At 38.1% G+C, this 23,882-nt stretch overlaps 1 protein-coding gene across 2 annotated transcripts in view; it reads right to left on the minus strand.

Moving 5' to 3' along the window:
* DLC1 (DLC1 Rho GTPase activating protein) overlaps positions 1-23,882 on the minus strand; it is a 287,733-nt gene that overhangs the window by 164,764 nt on the left and 99,087 nt on the right. For both annotated transcript variants that reach the window (XM_074588142.1, XM_074588141.1), the window contains exons 3-4: positions 15,705-15,854; positions 12,859-12,999 (exon numbers count right to left, since the gene is read on the minus strand). In XM_074588142.1, coding sequence (XP_074444243.1) covers positions 12,859-12,999; positions 15,705-15,854 — 291 coding nt within the window. The remainder of the gene's footprint in view (positions 1-12,858; positions 13,000-15,704; positions 15,855-23,882) is intronic.

A 23,882-nucleotide genomic window follows, 5' to 3' on the forward strand; every position in this document is an offset into this window, starting at 1 on the left:
GCCTGCTCTGCGTGACAGTACTATCACGGGACAGCAGAGTGATCTGAATGCCCTCCTTGTGCGTGTCGTGGTTTGGGTGTGAATGTCACACAAAGGAGGAGGAAGAAAGCAGTATTGCCTGGGACGTAACCTCGCCCCTAAAACACCACCATTACCTTACAAATGAACTCCTGTGATGACACTGTTTGCTCCATCTTGAAGCCACCCTGAGCTTTCCCTTCTCTGGAATTGCTGAGGGATAAGGTAAGGGTCTTGTGGCTCTCAGTCACAAGATGATATTCAATCTGTGCTATTTGGTTTGACTGCTTCCCTCCCTGCCATCTAATTCCTAGCAAGACGTAATAAGCGCTCACAGAGTCCGATAGAGAAACAATGGATTTCTTCATAGAGCTATCCAAAGCCAAAACTGAAGTTGCCCTTTGGCAAATTACAAGTTAACCAACAATTCAGTATCTAACAACAGTTTATCCTAGCTGAAAGTCTTGTGCAACACTGTTGGACTGAATGAAGTTGCAGCCTTTTGACACCTATTGGTCTACTGGCAAAAAGTTCAAGTTTTTTTCACAGCTTTAAAGCCCCTTAACCCCAGTTCCCAGAAAATCTGCGACCTAGCTTTCTGCAGTGAGTCTCCAAGTAGCTCTCTCCCTTTCCACTCCTTCATACTGTCGAGCAAGGGGCCATGCTGACCTTTTCTGGAGCCCTCTTTCCTTTGTTCTGGAGATTTTGAGATATCTTGTCTAGTTATTACTGAACAAGGTGGAACCAGTAAAAAAATCTATGAATATTTCTATTTCCGTGGTGTTTATTAAAGGCTTTAACGCAGAATATATTCTGCTAATTTCAACAGGGTAAAATGCTCTTCAACACTATTTTAAGGACTTGCATCATTAAAAATCCTTATGCTAGTCTTCTGCATGTGGTGAAATTTATCCCACACCATATCTTCCAATTATTTCCTTTCAAAGAGACAGAATTCTAAAAATGGTGAGTTGTACAGATGTAATAACTGATGCAATATGTCTCAGTACAATTTTAACAGCAGATTTCAGATTCCTTCTTTTCAACAGAGTTCCCCAGTAATGTTTGGCATTTATTACTTGCTCTAAAATGCTTTATCAGGCATGAAACAGAGAAGGCGTGTGTCACTAGGACAAGTTATATTGAGATAAAGTTCTATGCAACAGAAATAACTTCCACGTGAGAGAAATAGCCCATCTAAGGGCTTCCATGCACAGCTGCCTATGGTTCAGAGGATGTCGATGGCTGTATTGGATCAATCTAGACTATTTTCCTCTCCTCGAGACCCTGCAGTAGATTAGAGGATGTGTATAAAAACATGGCGATCCCAAGGGCGGCTACAGGGCGTGCGCGTACTGCAAAGGACAGGCCCAACAGAAGAGTTGGCAAACTGCGGCTCTTGAGTCAAATGCAACTCCTGCGTTAGGATTCCATCACATGACTGACGCTAAGACTGTAATGATAATGAGCTGAAGCTTCTATCTGCTGTTTTGATGGGTTATAAACTTTTTCCCCCCCAAAAATGTCTAAGCACTTTTTGTGACCAATTTATTTTTACCTTACATAATATCAGTAAGTTCCACAGATTTAACCTTTTAAAACATTGTCCCTTGTTTTTAAGTAAGTGATTACTTCCTGCATACCTCGCCTATACCAATCACCATCTCCTGCGGTGATCTCTTGCAAGTGTTAGCTCATACCCAAACTAATGCGACTCCATTCAGATGTATAACTTCTGCTTTTTAGCAATTTAAACAACGACAACAAATTCTATTAATAAAACCATTTAGTGCTTAGTGGACTTTGTTCTTCTTCAGGGAATATAAATTCTTTACACCATAGACATTAAGAATGAGTTTACATCTTTTTCAGCAATTTTCCACTCACAGGCTTCTAATTGACAGTGATTTAAGAATTTTGCCCATCTTTGCTCATGCGTGCAACAATAATTCTGAGCTGGATTATGGGATTCAAGGTCTTTAATGCAGAGATGCACTATATGGATCATGTGCTGACAGAGAAAATTTGCAAAGTATTTTTTTTTTAAAAAAAACCCACAATGATATAAATGCCATGTAAGCTCTCCTTGGCAGGTGCTGAAAAAGAGTTAAAATTTCATACTGATACGCAGTTAAACAGATTTAAGTAACTTCAAGAAAAAAAAGGGAAACTTGGTAAGGATTCAACTCAGTCCATATGGAAGAGCACATAAGAGAGACTTGCACTAAACTTATCAGGCAATAAAATCGGAGAACAAATGGGAACATTTCACGTAGTGTCTGACATTCCGAACATATTGTCATGGAAAGCAAAGCTCAGCAAGCTCTCAAAAAGTCAGACTCAACTAGCTTCATATCAGAGTTGTTTAAGTTAAAAAAGACATTGATATCCCGTCAGTCTGTCAAACCTACCATTTCTGAATGGCTAGAGAAACCGAGCCTTGTCCTGCTGATTTCATACGAGAGAAAGATTTATTAATGAACAACATTTTCTTTAACATCTTTTTTTTAAGTGTAAATACACTGGATTTTGCACAAAGTGTAATTCTGCTTGCTTCCTTCACCTAAAAAGGTTTGTGTCTAATAAAGCAGGCTGGATGCCCTGGCTTCAACACAGCTAGTCTGCAAAATCAGCCTACGGCTGATGAAACATAACATTCAACATAGTGTTGATGCAAGCCCATCTAAAATTTGCTATTTGCTACGTTTTGAAAGTTCTTTAGGCTCTTCATCTTAAACTAAGGGAATGTCAATGTCCACCCACTGTTTCCATCACCATATTTAAGCTAATCCTTTAACCTAACGGTTACAAATAGCTTTTAGAAGAAGTCAGTCATTTATTTATAATTTTCACTCCGAAGGTGCTAGCAAATGAGACAGTATAACCATACCCACAAACCACCAGAGGAAGACAAGGTACCTGGCAGTAAGTGTGTCATCATGAGAGACCACTATTTCATTGAAAGAGGTCCAAATAGCTAAACAGGTTACTTTTTTCCATGGATAGTAGATAAACCAACTTTTTTCCTACTTGCAAATTGATGTCTACATATTTCTTTCCCTTCAAAATATAAACAACACTTTAAGAACAACACGGTAGTCAATAGGGGACTGACAAAAGTTCACTTACACTTATTTTCAGTCAAAGAATCTGGTAATCAAAGTCACAATGTGTTCTTTCTAAATATAGACTGAAAAATAGACTATCAACTAATTAAAACTGAGTTATTTATGCATAGCGATCTTTTTGTTAGGTATTATATAGAACAGTCATTCCTCCAAAACCCAAGTCAGTAATCTGTCACGTGAATCTTCGTTAATACCAGTTTCCAAATAGCAAGGACTGAACTATGTTATTCAGAATAAGGACCTACGTCACAAAAGCTTTTTGCAATACTTAAGCCATATTATTTATTTAATTTTGCATCAAAAGGTATATTTCTCGTGAAAAATAGTGGTAAATTTGTCTAAGAGTAACATTCAAACTTTCCAATTTTTCCTAAAAGTTTCGCAAATACCTAGCTTGTTCCTAGAACAAGCCTCAGCTGTTCCCTAGACAATCCTGGGATGCACAGCAAGTAAATCAGAGAGAGGATCGTAAGTTGGTGAGATGGGGTTCTTTGGTTATCATAATTATTGGTTTTGAAAAAGTACTGAAATCCAAAAGAAATGTTCAGAGTAATTAATTCTTTATTACTTGTATATTTTTCCAGAACTTCTCTATTCATAGCTAAATAGAAAATGTCTTTTTTTCCCCCAACTTCACAGTAATTTGTCATACCAGCCTGAACTCTTGTATTTCACATCCCAGCTATTATGATATTCCTGTATTCCAGACACCTTCTTTGCTAAAATTCAGCTTATCATCCTTTTTCTGCAGAAGCTCGACACATTTTTTTAGACCGCTGTACTTGGCAGGACTGAAGTCACAAGGTTATCTTACGGGTACGTTGTGGCAGTTGAATAATTGACACATAGAACTGACTGTCTTGGCTTTTGCAATTTGGGGCACTAGCAATTCTTCGAGGCATCACACATTCGTTTGGAACTGGAGGATGCGTGACACTCATTTATATCATGAGCCCGAATGCAGACTCAGGCTGCCCTGTGGCGAGTATCAACATCGCCATTACTTATTAATCAACGGAGCATAAGTCAACTCTTTGAACATAGTCACAGCAGACATGAACAAAGCTTCCTGATGCTTGGGAAAGGTCGCTTATGGTTCTTCTGCATTTTTTAAGATACCAGGCACATGGCATTGGAAGGAGTATTCTGTGTACTTATGGTAATTCATTCTGATCATTAAACCTTTTAGCTGGGATACGAGGACTTAATTCTGCAACAAACATATTCACACTTCGGACAAGATATTCATTTAAACAGATATAGTCCTGTGAGAAAATGCATTTAACTGTTTGCAGAATGAGGTTTAAAGAAACAAACTAAACTAAGGCTGAAATTTTAAATTGCATGACTTCGTATGATTCATGTACATATGATTTGTTCTTGGAGAACCTGGAAAGCTCTCTTTCTCTGCATCTGCTCATGATCATTTAACAACAACATAGATGATTTCCTCCTAATAAGCCTTGAGTATTTAAATTTGAGCTACATAGAAGGATACTGGTCTTGAGAGCATCACAATAAAATTCCTCCCATCAGAGATTTCAGTTTCCATTTCTCAAACGTAGATACGGCAGTGCTAATAAACCCAATGCTGATGTGCAAGAACATAACAGGTTTGATTCCAAGTGTCAGTAAGTCTGACCTGCAGTGAAGAAATAGTAGTGCCCAGGACCAAGAGCAAATGGGATGTCAGGGAGCCCACACTGCGCTTTTTAGATTCCCTACAACAGTTGCATTCCTGTAAGTGACCAGAAATAGTAATTCCTTCAGGTTTTTTTGCTCATGCAGAAAAGACGCAAGATACATTCACAGGTCTGAGCTGATCTTAAAGAATTTTGACCTCTTAGCCCGCTAGGTTATAGGCAGACACAACCATAACACATTAGATTGTAACACAGTTAAGCCTGATACCTTTAAATATAAATACCTGCTTGCTCACACTTTTCTACTCAACTACTTGAATATTGGCAACTTCAGGTATGATGATTAGCTTACTGGGATTTTTTCTTACAGAGAAGTTGTTTACTGTTCTCAAACACAAGAAGCTTGAATAGAATAGAATCGTTTAGGCTGGAAGGGACCTTTCAGATCATCCAGTCCAACAACTAACCTAGCACTGCCAAGTCCACCACTAACTAAACGATGTCCCTAAGCAACACATCTACCCGTCTTTTAAATATCTCCAGGGATGGTGATTCCACAACTTCCCTGGGCAGCCTGTTCCAATGCTTGAAAACCTTTCAGTGAAGAAAGTTTTCCTAATATCCATCCTAAACATCAAATGGCGCAACCTGAGGCCATTTCCTCTTGTCTTATTGCCTGTTACTTGGGAGAAGAGACCAACTCCCACCACTCTACAACCTCCTTTCAGGTTGTAGAAAACGAATGAGAAGAATGAAAACCACTCTGGATTTTGGAAAACCAAAGACACTATCTTCCAGGGAGGCTGTGCAACGTTCAGTATTTTTTCCTCCCAGTTGGGTTCACTTGAAGGAATAAGCAACATGCCAAGAGGAACCACTCCAGTATAACAGACTTAATGCTCTTGGACTCACATGCCTCCTATGGTGGTACACATGCAGTTGTGATGTTATGTTGTGTCAGTAATTATGTAGTTGGCTGAAAATGGGATATGACTTTTATGAATGCCAGCATTTAACGTACAAATAAATTATGGCATGTCTGAATATAAAATGAGGAATTCCTAGCGTGAAACTTACAGTTCAAGGGATTAATCTAAAAATCTTCCAAACATCTTAAATCCATTAAGAGCTGAATCTTTCCTCCGTTATTGTAAAATAAATACTTTTTAGGACTAAGTGGACTTTTTTAATATTCTAAAAGTATCCCCAATACCCTGTAATTTCCATGAAAACTTCTTTCTCACAGAAAAATGGCAACCTTCAGTCTATCATGTCTTATAGGTATTTAGAATACACCTGTATAAGATGAAAAGCTTTTTAGCTTTTTCCGTTTTTTTTTTTTCTTTTTATTGTGAAGATGAAAAGTCTGTATGTTCAATTATGAAATGATCTTATCGGCACGACTGCCTGACATGATGTAAGTGTCTGATGTCCCCTGCCCAGTGCCTTTCATTTACAAGAGCGAGGCAGCAGATGGCAGCATACAGTGAAAAAATGTACTTAACATTAGAAATAGTACAATTAGTAATGCTACTGCTGAAGAAGTCATAAACTTTTGCTTCAGTTTATAAAAAAAGATTATCGTACATAGTCAGACTGATACAGCGTCGAAGAGTGTCAGCAACTCTACAGAAAGGAGGAAAACATGAGAAAACCCCCTGTATAAAAGCACAGTTGCTATAAATGAGTTGCGAGAAGAGACAGAAACGTAAACGTACAACTCAACATCTTGGAAAGACTCAGAAGTCTCCATGCTTAGCGCGGCGCAAGCTGGCTGTTTATTTAGATTCTCAATGTTGTGTTGGGATTGAATTTGGAAACAAAAGTGGACAGCCTCATACATGTATTTCCTGGGTCATACTGCAGCTATATGAAATGGCAAACCTTCCGTTGCACTGTGAATTTCCGTACACTTTGGTCACTCAGGAATCAATATTGAGGGACAGAAAGAGAGAGGGAGAGACGGTCCCTGACCACAGCAGCACTGTCAAAGATCTCATAACTGGATTCGGTGGTTTTGGTTCAAATTCCAGGATTAGCTTACTTTTATTACAAAGTGCTCACCTATAAGATTTATGGTGCTTAAAAAACTTAAGAGAACAAAAAGCACCTCTGCTATTTGCAGTTTGCTGCTTCTTTCATTTCCAAAAAAACAAAACGCACTTGGGGTTGACACAGAAAGTTATACTTAAAACAGAATACAGATTCCTTTGGGGAACAGGCCAGAGTAAAAAGAAAAACTTTGAGAGGTTCATGTAAGAAACGCAGCACAATCCTGCTGTGATCTACATGACTGGCAAATGTAGCTTTATGGTAATTTACGTGTTGAAAAAAACTTTTTTGTAGCGTGAAATAACAGGCTGTTAGAATTCAAATGAAAATGTGATTGTGTTAAAATTTGCTTTCATAATTGTCTTACCTTGTCTTCTAAAATAGTTCTTTTAAAACATAGATATGAAAGGCAATACTAACTTAATCAAAATGGTCAGATCCTGAAGTCTTTTCTTATTTTTAATTTGTAGAAATTCTTAAGTTTCAAAGGAACAATATTTTAATTAACGTTGCATAGTGGGAGTCTTTCTCCCTAATGCTCAGGAGAATAACTTCCGGTTATAAGAATTCAAGGAACACCCTAATATCAGCAAAATCTAGAAAAGTGGTATGAGGACTTTAATAAATAAGTAAGTAAATATAAAATAAGGGCATGATTCAGTGACAAAAATCTATCACCTATCAAGTGGCATGACTCACTGTGAAAAATTTGTCTGCACAAATTCATTGACATATTCTGCGTGTGTTTGCACACCTCATAGTTCATTGAATTTACTATAAAAAATAATGCAGTGGGAAATTCAAAAATTTCAAACAGTTGCTGCCCTGACAGTTCTTCCTTATGAATATTTAATTCTGAAATCAAGGTTTCCTTGTACTTACCAAAAATTCTAGCTTCTTTCATAAATTAAAAAACCAGTGTAGTAAAGGAGCAAGAAAATTGAACTCTATTTCTTACTCTACAAATCTATAAATTATTCTTCACAGAATGACTTGGCTTTCTCTAAATGGCTGAGATTTTAAAATATAATACGAATCAAAAGTATATGTGAAAGGCTAAATCATTTTAGTGCATATAAGTGAACAGTTTGCAAAACTGTCATCTAAATAATACAACTTTTTGTCCCAATCCAGTAACAAGAAAGTGGACTCCTGAGCACATCCAGGGCTTCACTGAAGTCAGTAGCTGCACCTGAATCCTGAATTCTAGTGTGCATCCAGACTGGGTCATTTTGTACTTGCAGGCATAACTGGTGCCTAAAATCACTTTGAGAAATGAATGCATTTTAAATGAGTCATTACAGCTAATCTGAACAACAATCTTCTCCTAGATACCAGCTATTCTGGTGATAATAGATTTCTGATTACCTTTGCACAGCGTGATTAAGGCTAAGTTGGACACTGTTGAAGCAAGAGGGATAAGACTGCCAAGAAAAGCAGTAGAAAATAATCGCGGCTGGTTTTTTTCACCTGGACAGAAAATAGATAGGCTTTGCAGAGCAGATGTTCAACGACAAAAATTTGGCCACAACTTTTAGGCCTTACTTGCTATTGTCCTTTAGCCAATTTTATATATTTAGGGGGGGAAAAAAAAAAAAAAAGACAACGATAATGGTTCCAGCTTTCCTTAACTAGTTAGCTTTTAACTGGGTGCTGGAGAAGGCTATTAACTTACCTTTTGTTATTAAAATACATTTTAAAATTCTGTAGCCACATTTTGTTTTTATAATAATCAGGCCAAATTTAAAAATAAGTCATTTCTGGTCTTTAGTGTTGAACAATGTTATAAGTGTCCAGATGGGTGGCATTAGTTTGTAGAAGGTAACGACACGTAGGATATTTACATTTCTTGCTCTGTAAATCCAGACCAGGCACTCCCACTTTCCAGCGTTTCTCACGACCATTGGGGCAAAAGCCCGTCGGTTTCATATTTTTTTAAGCTGATTTCAAACCTCGTGTGATTAATGCTTGCCAAGTGTATATCCTCGAGCGTTAATATTCAAAAAACATTGTCTGTTTTGGAGACTGGTGAATAAAAACCCAGAACATAGAGATGTACTAATTATAGAAGCCTGAACATTCTTTACTCTGTAATCATAAGTAATATAAAGATGCCAAAGACATTTCTTACTATCCAATCCTAAATTATGTGGGAAATGTACCTATTCAATCATGTGAATCCTTGTTTCACAAGGATTGTCCATTTGTGCACCTTTCCAAACATGCACATTTTGAGTTATTTGTTATACGTTGGACCAAACACTCTATTGGTCACGTTCTGCTGTTTTACCCTGACCATGAAATATAATGGTGACATCCTAAATTTGGGATGAAAGTTATTCAACTGTATACTCATAAGCCCAAAACACCATGTACATATGCATATCAAAGGCTTTCGTGCTGCACCCTGCAGAATTATAGAAAAACCTTTCTATAGAAACACTTTTCTGTGATGCTGTGGGGAGAATCCTGTTCTTCCTTGCTATGCCTGCGTTCGATAAGGAGTACTCCCTGTGCGTGTGCACGCATGTGTACGCTTTTATAGATGTGTACCGTACACAGGCATTCACCCTGACAAGAACAGATTTGACTATCCGTAAATGAATATTTATGAAATGTTAAATAACTTGTGTATGTAAACACACCCTGTCCCCCCCCAATTTTCTTTAAAAGAATATCTACTATCCTTTTGCAAAGAAAACTATAATTGATACTGAATTTTAAATATAATTCGGAATACCTCTGCTACTGGAAATCTTGCTTAACATTTCATAAAATCTGGTCATGAAAATTTCAAATATCCTACGTTTGCATAAATCAATGAGTGAATCGATTCCACTAGGATTATAAAACCAAATTCTGCCTATGGATATTCCAGCACATTGTGATATTGTTAGAAATGTTTTGTTTTAAATCCATAGAAAGCTGAATTAACATGAACGGAGAGAGTTTGTCTATACACAAATTTCCTATCTTTATGGTAAAATCTTGTGTGGTTAATATCTTTTACAAGTTCTTTACCGGGGACTTGATTTGAACCCATGTCTCCCTGCCTTATTATTCCCACTCCCCCAAGTCTGCCCATGATGTTGTGTTTTAATTGGACGGTCTGATTTTGATGCAGTCAACAGTTTGCTATAGTTTGTTTAAAAATACCACATATCATTCCATAATGTAACTAATTGCAGTTGTACTCCTGTTTACATATCATTAATAAACACAACAAAATAAGTTGTCCTTGGAGACTAAGCATCTGGAATCCTTGAAGATCTGCAGTTGCAAACACCAAAAAGGAAGTAAAATCTTTGAAACAGCCTATTACCATCAAAAAGGAGCTTGCTGAGTTTTCAGTGCAGATTAAACTCATTCCTACACCAGCTACTCTGACAACAACAAAGTAAAGAAACTACAAGAACACTCTCCCTTACAGATAGAACACCACACTTCGAGGATCTTCACAGGAGATCTTTACATGCAAATCATCTGTAGAGAGACATCTCTGATGTCTCCTCCGGGCAGTGTTTCAAGGAGATGCCCTTCAGTATACCATTTTTAAAAATTCATGCCGAGTAGAGCCCAACAGTAAACGTTACAAGAAGAACATGTGAACTTCTTTTCTACTCGTAGGGGTTTGCAGACAAGCACCTAGCAGCAGACTATCTAGCCACGCAGACCAGATGAACAACAGGGGTCAAGACACGTGAGGGTGAGAATGAAGGGTTATTTTCTCCTAGTGTGTTCCAAGAACACCTATGCCTTCAAATAAAGTTTGACTGCAGGTAGGGAGGCAGCTGAAGTTTTGAACAGTTGAAGCCACAGCACACATTATTACTCAGTTTGCTGGATCAGAAGGGTACACAGTCAAAATCACCCGAAAGCCCAAAGACAAAAGGAATAAAAAAAAAATAAAATCTGAGAGAATCTTGTTTTTCCCAATTTGCAGGAGATCTACACTCAAGCAAAAGTGGTCCACATTTTTGTACTTATCAGACCTACTGTGATAAAAATCAAAACGTGGTCTTTGTCTGAACATAGTTATAAAAGGAGTCCATCCCCAAATCCCACTATAGAGTGTGATGAGTTGCAGCCTGAAAAACTTTAGGAAAGAGAGTTGATTTTGGAGAAAATTTGGCTTCACTTATAAAAAAAAATTTAAAAAGGGGACTCTGTATTGTACCCCTACAACCCACACATCAGCAGACATTTTTTGAGTATTCACAGTTACTCTACAAAGTAAAAAAAGAGGACCTCTCTAAAATCATATACGTTACAAATTATGTAATAAAGCAATATTTACAGATATGTTCAGCATGATATACTCATCACAGCAAAAGTTGAATAAATACTTATTAAAGGTGAATTAACACCAGTATCTAACTCCAAAGGAAGCGACCCACTTCTGCAAAGCCAGGCGTTAAGAGTTCCCCAAATATTAGTAGAGAAACTTAAATTCAAAAGGGATGTTTAATACCTTAGAGAGTATCTGTGCTCTTCTCAGGATCTGGCAAAATGGGGTGTCGCCTTCTAGCATAACATATGTACTTATTTGAGAATTTGTGCTGTATTCTACGCAATGACAGAGTGCAGAGCTCTCTATTTGCTATAGTTATGCACTGATGATAAATTGCAAGTGAATTTATTTTTGTACAAGTGAACAATCCTAAATGTAAATGTTTATTAGAACTTTTGTTGCTGCCTTAATCGAAGGCATTAGTTAACTTGCTATTATTGCAGTGCAGTAAGTGACAGTTGGCCTCTATTTTACTTTTTATAAACTTGTTATAAACATATATATTTATGCTAACCGCACTTTATATTTTAATATTTTATCCCAGATTTTCTGCTGGCTTGGTTAGCAGCAGCGGTTGAATTTGTGAACAGATGGAGCAGGAGTTATGCCTAGGCAAAGTTTAGTAGAGTCTAGATTTCTCTTTCGTGAGGGAGTGCAAGAGGGAACAGAAAGCATGGCAGGAGTTTCAAGGACATCCAAGCTTTTCTGCACATGCTGATGGCTGAGGCGTTAAGAAGAATGATTCTTGAGTAGATGGACAACGGAGAAAGAGAGGACTGTGTTCCTAATAGCTATATGTATCTATGCGTGGATACAGTAGGAGGCTCCTTGCCATATCTGAGCTCCCAGGTCTGCCCTTCCTCACCACCTGCAGCAAAGGGTCTGCCTGCTCCAAGGCTGCCCTCCCATCCTCGGCCTGTGGAACCACTTGCCAAATTTAGCCTTAGAATGACATTTTCCCTTCAGTAGGGTAATACCTCTGCCTGCAGTACCCAAGAGTTTACCCTCTCAGGAGGACTACGGTGACTGGGCTTGGGCATCACAAATCAGGCTACATGATTCCAGCAGGAAAAATGGGGAGGGACTCTTGATCAGGGAGTGTAGCAATAGGATGAGGGGTAACGGTTTTAAACTGAAAGAGGGGAGATTTAGATTGGATATCAGGAAGAAATTCTTTACTGTGAGGGCGGTGAGACACTGGAACAGGTTGCCCAGAGAAGCTGTGGCTGCCCCATCCCTGGAGGTGTTCAAGGCCAGGCTGGATGGGGCTTTGAGCAGCCTGGTCTGGTGGGAGGTGTCCCTGCCCAGGGCAGGGGCTTGGATCTAGATGATCTTTAAGGTCCCTTCCAACCCAAACCATTCTATGATTCCATGATTCAACCATCTTTTTCTCTGTCTGCATTCTCCATGAGATTTAGGAAACGTTCCAAGTGATACCACTTCAGGAAACCTTATCCGTCTGAGTAAAATGGAATAGCACCTTTCGTTTATTTTCTCACATAAAAACTCAGCTTACTATAATCATCATCTGATAACAATGTGTTTCTAAATGTAAAACTTCTAGGATTGTTTGTGACACCTTGAGACAACCTGCATTATTAGTCCTTTTTTTTTTTTCAGTGTCACGCACATAATGCGGTACAATCTCTTTGTGGTACAATATCTTTATTTCACTTCCAACCTGATATCATGAGTGAAGTTAAGAAAATATAATCTTTGTACTCACCCCAGCCTTTGGTTTGGCTCCAGAGCTGGCCACCGAACAGGGAGATGCTATGTCGGGAGCATGGATGTTAGGAGACAAGTTTGTTTGTGAGTGACTTACTGAAGCAACATCCACACCGCTTTCAGAACCAGATTCAACATCCTGTAAAGAAAAGTTGCAAGTCTCTTTAGTAAATGTGAATGTGAAATAAAAATATAGTTCTTCTAAATAATGGAAGTATTTAGACAGACTCACTCAAATATATATGCTTAATTCTCTGTGTAAAAGTAATTCCCCTTACTCTTTTCCATCACCTACACATTTACTTGCTGTCCTTTTCACTGTGGTGGTTTGCATTAGCTGCTGTTCTGAAATTATAAATCACCACTAACATCAAAGCTCCGATTCCCCTAAACGCTAGAATGCAAGGTAAGAAAAATCAGTTCGGGGCTGCAGAAGTCTGACATTTTTCTCTGATGTTCAGTATTTCCTGTGTGCTCCCACCTTCTGTCTCTGGCAGCGTTGCAGGCTCCGCCAACATCTGTAAACCATTACACAGCTGAAATGACATCACCATCCAGCAGTTTACACAATTCAGAGGTACAGCTCCCTTGATTTTTGGAATCAGCACTTATCAGCCAAATGCTATTTCTGGTTAAAATGCCCTTACTTTTAATGACACTGATTACGTTCCTTTTTTTTTTTTTTTTTTTTTTTTTGAGAATAAAAAGAAGAAATGTAGTATGTTTTATTGTTGAGGAAGTAAAAATATAGCACTCGCTTGATTTACTGCGTAGAGTGAAGGCAGGGGATTATACTGCTTGCAGATAAATTGTGACACGTGTCTGGCAAAGAGCTGGCTATGTGTAGAAGCAGCCGTATACTGTCAGGATTATTCGGCGAGATGCAGCCTGTGTGAATACAGCTCCACAGTACCTAGAAAAATTCTGAACTATTAACCCCAGCCAAGTCTGTGCAGAGAAAGCCCCGGCTTCCTAATACCAAGTTCCTAGAATAGGTGAAATATGGGGCAGAGACATCTCAGGGGTTTTGCTCCTGAACTGGAAAGAAACGGCAGCCCTTTGATTCATTAATTCTGGTTAAGTCTCTGGTCTGCCAGTTAGACAGGTGCCTCTACGCCAAGTAGGCAAGTGTGCTGTTTTCTAAAAAGGGTTAGAAATTAGAGACAAAGCTGCACTCTAGGTAGGACCATTTGAGTCCGATGTTTCCTGCCAGGGAGTCCTCTGCAACGTGAAGCATTGGGAAATGCAGGGGAGCCATGGAAATGCCCCTGTAGAAGTCAGCTTGGGTATGGCTGCTCTTAGAACCTTCTGAGCAGAGCCATGCTGCCCCAGTGCAGAACCAGACCCCCTGCCCTGTTACCCACGTTTTTGCACCGCGTTCAAATGCTTCATTACTACAAAATCAATGCAAGACTGAACACAATGCATAAATGTCCTGAAAACCAAAGCTTTTGATCCTCAATTTCCAAAATCCGAATCCAAACCATAATACTCAAAGGTTCAAAAATTCCTAGAAAATCAGTGTGTATAAATAGCATATATAACGTGTCGGATGCCAGCTGTCTTTCTGGAGGGCTGCTTTGCAGCATGGGAACGGGTACCACCACTGATTATCATGCAGGCTTATTTATAAAGATTGCCTCAACTCCCTTTATTGCTGTAAGAAATTAGCTAAAATGCTGGCATGGATTGGGGAGATACAGAGAACAGATGTTAACCTCGTATTTCAGCTTTCCTGTGCCATCACTGCTCAAGGAGATGCTGTGAGAACATCGATATCCAGGGGGTAAATGTGGAACTATTAGAAGTGTAATTATGTTACGTCCTTTCAAAAGGAGATATATATAGATATATATAGTATATCCACAGATATATATAGTATATCTATCTATCTATCTATCTATAATCTTCAACTGACCAAACCCACCGCAACTTAAATACAGATTTTCTCACCTATAGACTCCTCACTTGGCTATATAGCAATAATGAAGTCTGGTTTTAATAGCAAACCCCCCTCATTATTTAAAAGAAAATACCACTACCAAAACGAAATGACCTGAATGTTAGCCTAGAGATCTTGGGGCAGTATTTCTCAGGTTTCTCAAATTGAAAACCAGCTGCGGCACATGTGGGTGAAATTAAGAGGAAGCCTGCACAAGAACACCTTGGGTCAGCCATTTCATGTTCTTCATAGTTACACGTGTAAACATTTTTCAGAAAAAAAGAACACATCACTCATGTCCGCGAGCTGTCCGGTTGCCCTTTGCACTACTCTCAGCAAGGAATTCTTGCAATTAAGTAAATAAAATAATTAAAGAAATTTAAATAATTGAAGTGCACAGTCCTGCACAGAATCTTATTTGGAATGACAGAGGATTTCATACGTGTGTGTCCGCCAAAAATTACACAGACCCTCCCGCTAGCAGAAAAACAAGGCCTGTAGCTCAGACTTACTTTTGGTTCTAACTATTTAACGTCAAATGACGTACACATATGCTCTGAGGCTGGTGTGATCCTGACTCTGAGCTGACTCTGCATTTAGAGTAAGTGTTAATTAGAGACCCAGACATCTGCTGAATCTTGTTGATCTCCCTTTCTTTCATCTGGGAGCTCTGAAGCCCTCGTTTATGAAGTGATGCCAAAAGGCAATACTGGATTCCAATATTCCTGCCTTCAAAACGTACGGGCATACATACAAACAAAAATACAAGATAAATTCTTTACAAAAAGAGCTCTAGTTCTAAAATCAAGGAGCTGATAAATGTGAGGACTGAAAGAAAGAAAAGGTGAAGTAAAACCAGGTTCTACTTAGAATAATAAGAAAGATTAAGCAAACTGGCTTACAGGTATGTGTCTCCTCTTGTACGTCGGGGTGCTGGATGGGGAAGAGCCTGCACTGAGAGCATTTTCAATATCCTGGTCAAGCTGGTCCAGTTTCATAATTAACAGCACCATTGAATCCAGTTGTGATCGATCCCGATCTTCTGTTATTTCCTAAGGAACAGAACAAAAAAATTGCTAAATCTGAAATGGCATTACTTGGAAAGAATAAACTTAAATTAAGAAAGCTCCATTTCTTAATTTGGCATGAATGTACGTTGAATAATAAGCAGAAAAATCTATTTTTTGCAAAAAATACTGTTTTGTGTAGTCAATTCACTGAGCATTGACATACTGCTGGAAAAACTTTTTATATTAATATTTAATATACATCCATTATAGCAATTACATTTAAAAAACCCTACAATTGTTTAGTACAAATGCATCATTACCACTTCCTTGATACACACACTCTTTAAAGAGCTACTGATTCTAACACTCCTCCAAATATTCATCCCAAGCTAATTAATTTGATTGTATGAATGCAAATGATGAAGGTTAACGTATGATCGAAAAGGGAGAGAAGGAAGTTCAAAGAAGGCGTTTTCCAGCTGAGGGTAACCACAACTGCTTTTCCTTGCACAACTCATCAGCGTAACTATGTTTTCTCAATTCTTAGCAGAGATTTCTGTCTTGGTTGGAAATTCTTGATATACGTGACATAACGTTAACATTATAGTAAACACTGCACTGTAGATGCACTGATGGGAAAGAGAGAAGGATGATGGGTATTCATATCACAGCCTTAAAGATCTAGTTTATGCAGCTTATTTCCCTATACTCCATTTGTGGCAAATGGAGACGGAGAAGATCCCCAAAAGAGCAACCCAAAGCAAGATCTTCAGGTAGGAAGACTAAATCATGCCCTCAAGGAGTTCCTCTCTCGCTTTCCCCTTTATATGGAGAGTTAACACAAAAGTTGGCCAACTAGCCTGCCTCAAAATTCAGGACTATGAAAACCCCCCGTGGTTCCTGTGTGGATTTTCATAATAGGAAGTTAGAAAATAGGAAGTTCCATTAACTCACTTAAAATAGTTTTTTTATAAATCCTTCTCAAGAAATGGAAACAAAGATGTTATAATTACTTCTTTGCGTCCGAGAAGTAGGTAACATAAATGACCAAATCAGCCTTTTTTGATAGTCATTAAACTGTTTTTCAGGCTACACAGAGAATTCTCCAGGTAGTTAGGATTCTATCAGTAAAGTTTTTATAGACTGCTTCAAATACGTCGCAGAACATGAATTAAAGTAACTGTATAGATAAAATAGTCATATAAAACACGGTCTACATGGTCTTTTTGTGAAGACAGAGGTGACGAAGATTAGTTAACTAAATCTCAGAAAAGCAGAAATACAGATCTGTCAGGCCATAGCAGAGTTACGAACAACGTTCATAGCAAAGGCCAAACCCAGGGAGAGTGTGCATTTCATTTTTTATTACAACATGATATTTTGGATTGGGTTGCTGAAAAAGCTGATGAATTTTCAGGACTTTCCGATGAACCTGAACTAAGTTTAGAATGACCCTGAGAGAATATTACCTCAAAACAACGTAGCAATCACTGAAACGGGTTAAGTTTCCGTTTCAAACCGAAAACACAATGTCCCAAATGATTCATTGAAACTCCATGCATCTTCACTTTAACTGATGTGAAATTGATGTCTGAAAATGTCAGAAAAGTTATTTCTTCTAATCTGCATGGGTGCAGAAAGCCCGATGGAGCAAATAAAGGTCTGCTAACACAGGAGACGTGACCTCCTTTGTGGCATGGGGTGGCGTTTGCCATGGTGGGTGAGATTGTAGCCAGTTTACCCACCCAGAGCAAGGCAGTGTTGCTACCAAAACTAGCCTCCTACACGGTATTTATTTCTATTAGTTTTGCTTGGAAATATACCACCGGAAAGGCTAATCAACCTAAAATTTACACTTGACTTAAAACCCAAAAGTTAACTGCCACACCACAACAAAATGAGTGGAGGCGACTGTGTGGGGTTTCTACTTTGTTTTGTGGGTTTTTTTTTTCAGACTAGGAGATAACAGGCTTTTTACATGAAGACCAAAAAAAAAAAAAAAGAAAAATCTGGAATTTTCCCCAAGCAAAGTGTTTGACTTATCCTGCCAAAAAAATACAATCTTTCTCTGCCTGTAGCAGATTGAGAATGCTGGAGAAGAACCTGCTGAAATGAAGAGGTGGTAAAATATTGCTCAAAGTGATATTCAGGCTTGACACAACTGGCTGGCTTTGCAGGCAAACACCACTTTCAGAAAACAATAATATTATCCGTATGGACTTTAGCTATTTTGTTCAGAAGTCCTAGCAATGGTTTGTGGTTCTGACTGCTGTTGACATCAACCTTGTCATGAGAAGTTTTAACATTTTAACTATAGTTTCTATTTGTTACAATTTACCGAATACCACAATAATCACCTTCTGTTTGGCTGGGGCACTATTAAGTTGTATCTGTGAAAACCTAAGCATTATCTAAAAAATTTAACATATACAAATAAAAAAACTGGACTTGGCAATTCAGTACAACACACTAAATAAATATTATTATAAGATTAATTTACGTTTAGACAGTTTTAGCCTGGACGTTATCCAATAAATTTCCAAGAGCTTTATAGCCTATTTGTCTTTTTTGCATCTCCCTTGTGTGTATATTCTGAGATTTTATTACTGAAGTGTGATATGATCTAAAGCCAGCAAGATATTAGCAATTCATTTGTTTTCTTTTGAAAACGCTGCATTTCCTTTGCATCCAGTCTTTCACATTTTCCCCCACTGATAGGTAGTTACCTTCTAAATTAGAACGCAAAAATACAAATTACGTTTATAGAATTATACAGAAATCCTGCCTTTATCATTTTGAACTCAAAACTCAGGCATTGGAAGGTGCCTGGTCAAAGACTGCCCTTACAACCTTAATTTCTGCCTTTGCAGACTTGTGTATTGGTCAATTGAGAAATGTATCACAAACACATACAGTAGGTCAAACTTGAGATGTTATTTGTCTGGAGATTTTAACATGTCTCCACACAAAGAGGAAATACTTTAGGTCATGAACTGGAAAAAACAATATTTCTTTTAATTTGTATCCTCACTGGTGTGATAAAGGAGCTAGTTAAATTCCAATACAGTCATATGTTTAGAACAGAAAGCATTGTAACTGTTCCCAGAATGAAGGATGCCTGAATTACTCCTAAATTAAGTATTAAACCCCCAAAGTTAAGGTCATATGAAAAGAAATCCAAACATTTTTACAAGGAAAACAGTTCACAAGCCCTGTTGCTAGCATCAGCAAACAACGCTAACAAAATGAAAACATTTTTGAGAACGGGCTTGCAGATGAGATTCAGCCACTTTTTTAGACGCTTTTGTCATTTTGGAGCTTATATTGTTATTGAAAAAAATAACACTGTTTTTTTTCCTTATGTACTCCTATGCCTTCAAGTGCTTGTTTGCCTTTATGCTACCGAGCTGCTTTGTGCTTGCATTTACAAACCGAAGTTGTTTATTAACATGATGTCCCTATAGCGCTCTGCATGGAGAACACCTGGCAATTCTGAATATAATGTTATTTGTGCACAACGTTATATTTTTATTTTGAACATTTGATGGATAAACAACAAACACTGACAGCATTGATCAGAGTATTTCTAAAATTTACCCCCCCTTTTTTTTTTAAAGTTGCAACAGTTTTATGCCCGTATTATCAGTACGTTACAATGATTTTAACCTACTCAAACAAAAGAAACCAGTTAAGGACTACAACACTGGTTAAGTTTGGATTTAATACATCCATTTTGTCTTATCGGGGTATGGCAAAACAACTGAAGCCGATACTCTTTACTTCCTTCCTCTCTTAAACCCTGTATGTCTCAAAGTGTATTTTTCCCCTTCTCCTGTAGCCACTGTTTTACATCACACACACACGTGCCACATTTCGTCCTACTGTAGCCCCTTTTCCCACAGACCTCTTTCAGCTGAATAGAGCCTAAGTAAAGGGTACCTTTTGAAAAGAAATATGTACTGTTAAGAGCAAAACATATTTTAATTTTCACAACAAAAAAGTAGTTAGTATAGCACTACAGTAGTTAGTACACAAAACTAACTTTGTTCTCTCGCTTAATACCCACAGGGGGACTGAATCACTCCCACCTTCCCTATAAGTGCTTCCTTTCAAAGGATCTGCTGGTTTCCAGACCAGAGCAAACCCCCGTTAGTGCCCGTGGGGTCCCCTGTGGTTAAGGAGGGGAGAGGATGTCCCACTCCAAGCTACCTCATGGTAGGGCCATCAGGACACCACCAGCCTCCTTCCTCCCTGACACTTTTGTGTCAAGAACATCATCATTTCTTTGAAAAGGAGACCTTTATTTTTAGAGGTAAGCCTAACGCACAACTGACGAGGCGAGCTTGATTACCCACAAAAGAAAGGCATCTTTTACGGAAAAAGCTGGCTGAGTTTTGTCTGCTATTGTTGATCTGCAGCCAACTGGACAGACATAAAGTCTTGTATTAATGCTGTGTATTTTAGATGGCATTAAATTAGTCGCTCTTGTCTTTCCTTGCTAAAAATTCCCCTTTTTGAGAAATAAAAAGTTATTAAATCACTGATTTTTAGTACTGCGAAGGTTTTCATCTGAACTGAAAACAAGCAAAGAAAACTGAAAAATATGCTATTTTGGAATTGTCTGTTGATTTTTCCTAGCAGGTGTATAAATTGATGTGTAATTTTCATCCTTCTACATTCCAGTGTACAGTTCACAAACTTTGAAAAATACATAAGAGTTTAATCTTTCTCTAAATTTTATACTCTACAGTACTATATTAGAGTCCTATTCTTCATTATATTGGAGGGATTGCAGGTGGAGAACATTAAAACACAATGAAAAAGTTAAAGCACTCCATTCATTTTTGACATAAGACACAAGGCTTGGACACCAGCAAAAATCACAGTAAGATTACTATTATAAATTATATTTTGAGATAATATTTAAAATAGACGGAAAATGAAACAAATAACATGAACATACACTGGCCTACACATGCACAGGTGAGGAGACATGCTCATGCACACAGCTGTCCCTACCCATTCACGCAAGGTTTTGGGAAGGTATTTTTTCTTCTCATTTTTCTTACAAGAACTTTAGATAGCTGACTCAATTTTCCAAATATAAAGTATTCAATAGCACTGGTTTACACGCAATTTTTAATTCCTGTTAAACCCACAAATAAGTCATGCTGGCAAAAGAGAAGTCTTCAGAGGCACTTGATTGCCATATAATGTAACAGTTATGATTTTTCACTACCGTGTCCTTAAAAGAAATGTAATAAATGCAATTACATCAGAAAGTCAATCTCTGAATAACACATGCTCTTAACAAAACAGGTGCTTTTTATACTTCCTTCTGTGGAGCATAGTGCTTACAGGAATAGCGCTGCACTCCCTGGGGAACAGAGGAAAATGTGTTGGAATATGACAGGGAGCATAAAATCCAAATATACCCGAGCTGGTAAATTCCAGGAACTGGAAGATTTCAGGACTAGAAGTGAGGTGAAGCTTCTCCATTTCCCTAACTTTTCACAAGATCTTTCAAACTCATGTGCTACTTACAGATAAGGTCTGAATTTAACGTGATTTCCACTGCAGAAACTTGACATCTTTCACATTCAAAACTAATTTAATCTAAACAAAAGCATTCCTCTTTAGTAACTTCACACAGAATCACAAAATCACAGAATGGTAGGGGTTGGAAGGGACCTCTGGAGATCATCCAGTCCAACCCCCTGCCAAAGCAGGGTCACCCAGAGCAGGTTGCACAGGAACGCGTCCAGGTGGGTTTGGAATGTCTCCAGAGATGGAGACTTCACCACCTCTCTGGGCAGCCAGTCTGGTCTAGTGGGAGGTGTCCCTGCCCATGGCAGTGGGTTGAAAGGAGACAACCTTTAAGGTCTCCTTCCAACCCAAACCATTCTATGATTCTAAGTGGTCGCTCTTGAAACACCACAGCTCTGTAGTACAAAGTCAGTCAATCACGGTCACGTTCTAGCTAATGTCATATTACCATGGGTAGACGTTAATGGAAAACATAGACTTCTCAGACTGTCGTGACTGCATTAACATTATACCAATTCTCCTGCAATACCAATGCAAATAATAATTGGTGGCACTAATTCAGGTAACCAACAGAACGTAAAATTAACAGCTCTAAATGGTATACCTTGTCCAGTGTAGAAGATAATTATCTTATACTTACAATACAACATTATAAACTATAGATGATGGGTGAAATCCAGCTTTCTGTCTTTGGAGTTACACTTGTTCACAGTAGCTGGTCTGATGACACCCAACTCCCAGTAACCATTCCTGATTTAGGATCGTGTCAGGATTATGACTATGAAAATTTGCCAAAATCAAATCATGCACAGAGCACAACAAGAACATAATCTGTCTTCATTGGGTGGAAAATGAAAAAATAGAGTTAAACATAAAATCATTAATCATGCTCTTTCCAGCACGAAGAATATTCAATTACTTTCCAATTTCCTTCTTCTCCTTCATATTTCCTAAATTAGCATTACAGTCACCTTTTATGACTACACTCTTATGGCTATGACTTACCAAGTAAGCAAAAAGCAAGTTTTTACCTTCACTGGACCCCATTTCTGTTTGCTATGAGGGGAAAGACTTCGGTTTTGTGGAGAATATTATGAGAGTAATCTGAGCACTAATTATCAGACTGGAAAAATACTGTGATTAAATAGAACTGTGATTAATTGGAATGTGAGTGATAGACGACTGATGCTACATTTTTTATATTATTGCAAAACTACCTCAGATCTAGTAATTTTGTGCAAAATTAAGAAGAAAAAACTTCAGCGAACTTTTTATTGCTTTCCTATTACGCCATAAATCAGAGACTCAGCAAGGCAAAGTAGTGACTTTATTTTAATCATCAAAATTAAATCAGCATCAATGATATTATGAAGTTTAGCTTTGATATGCGTCTGTTGGCATGTGTTTTACAACTACACAAACAAGCAATTATATTTGTGTACTTATATATGCCTACTTTATAGATTGGTGGAAAGGGAGCTGTTTTGCTTTGATTTGTTTTAGTTTTGCAGTTATATCAGAGGGAGGGTTTGCCCTTCAGGAGTTCCGTTCTGGTCTCTGTGATTTTCTTTAAGCCTGATTTTCTGGCTTTTTGATTCATCAAACTAAATGTTCAAAGAAAATCAAGGGACAAGAACTGATGCCAATGACTGCTTACAAGGGTCATCATATCTATTGAAATCAAATGAATTAAGAATAATTTCTGTGGGAACTCCAAACTCCAAATTGTATCATCGGAAAGAAACAGCATGTGAGAAAATGTAAGTAAATTGATCACAAATCATTGAGTATCTTTGAATTTATCTATTATTATCTTTTGTATTTTATAATATTTAAAAATGTAATATCACAATTTTACTATCTGTATAACACAGTTAAAAATGCAAAGACTTTCTGAGGACTTCAGTTTCCATAATATTAGAGATCACTTTCTTCAGGCAATAAAACTTATCATTTGGAAATCAATATTTGAACTGTGACAAGTTTTTTGGACTCCAACTATTCACATTTATCCAATTTGGAAATGCTTGAGAGTGAGTTACAGGTTTCTGGATGCCTGATGCTGCACAAACACTTAGGACACCTCATTCTTAAAAGAAAATTTGGGCTTGGGAAATATAACTGATATATGACAAACACAAAAGATTTCACATATTTGGCCCATTAGTATACTTCATAAGTTGTGATTTGTTCATCCTTAAGACATGAGACCCTCCTGGAAACAAAAAGGTGAGGATAGTTATAAGCGAGCAATGTAACCTCACGGCAAATAAGGACCAACATTATCTGGGCTGCACTAGGAAGAACGTTGCCAGCAGGACAAGGAGGGGATCCTTCCCCTCCATTCAGCCCTGGTAAGACATATCTGGGTTCAGTCTTGGACTCCCCAGTACAAGAGAGACATAGACATACTGGAACAAGTCCAGTGAAGAGGATTAAGGGCTTGGAGAGTCCTTCATACAAGGAGAGGCTGAGAAAGCCGGAACTGTTTGGCCTGGAGAAGAGAAGGCTCAGGAGGGATCG

The sequence above is a fragment of the Larus michahellis genome, chromosome 5 (genome assembly GCF_964199755.1).
Source record: "Larus michahellis chromosome 5, bLarMic1.1, whole genome shotgun sequence".
Classification (NCBI taxonomy): domain Eukaryota; kingdom Metazoa; phylum Chordata; class Aves; order Charadriiformes; family Laridae; genus Larus; species Larus michahellis.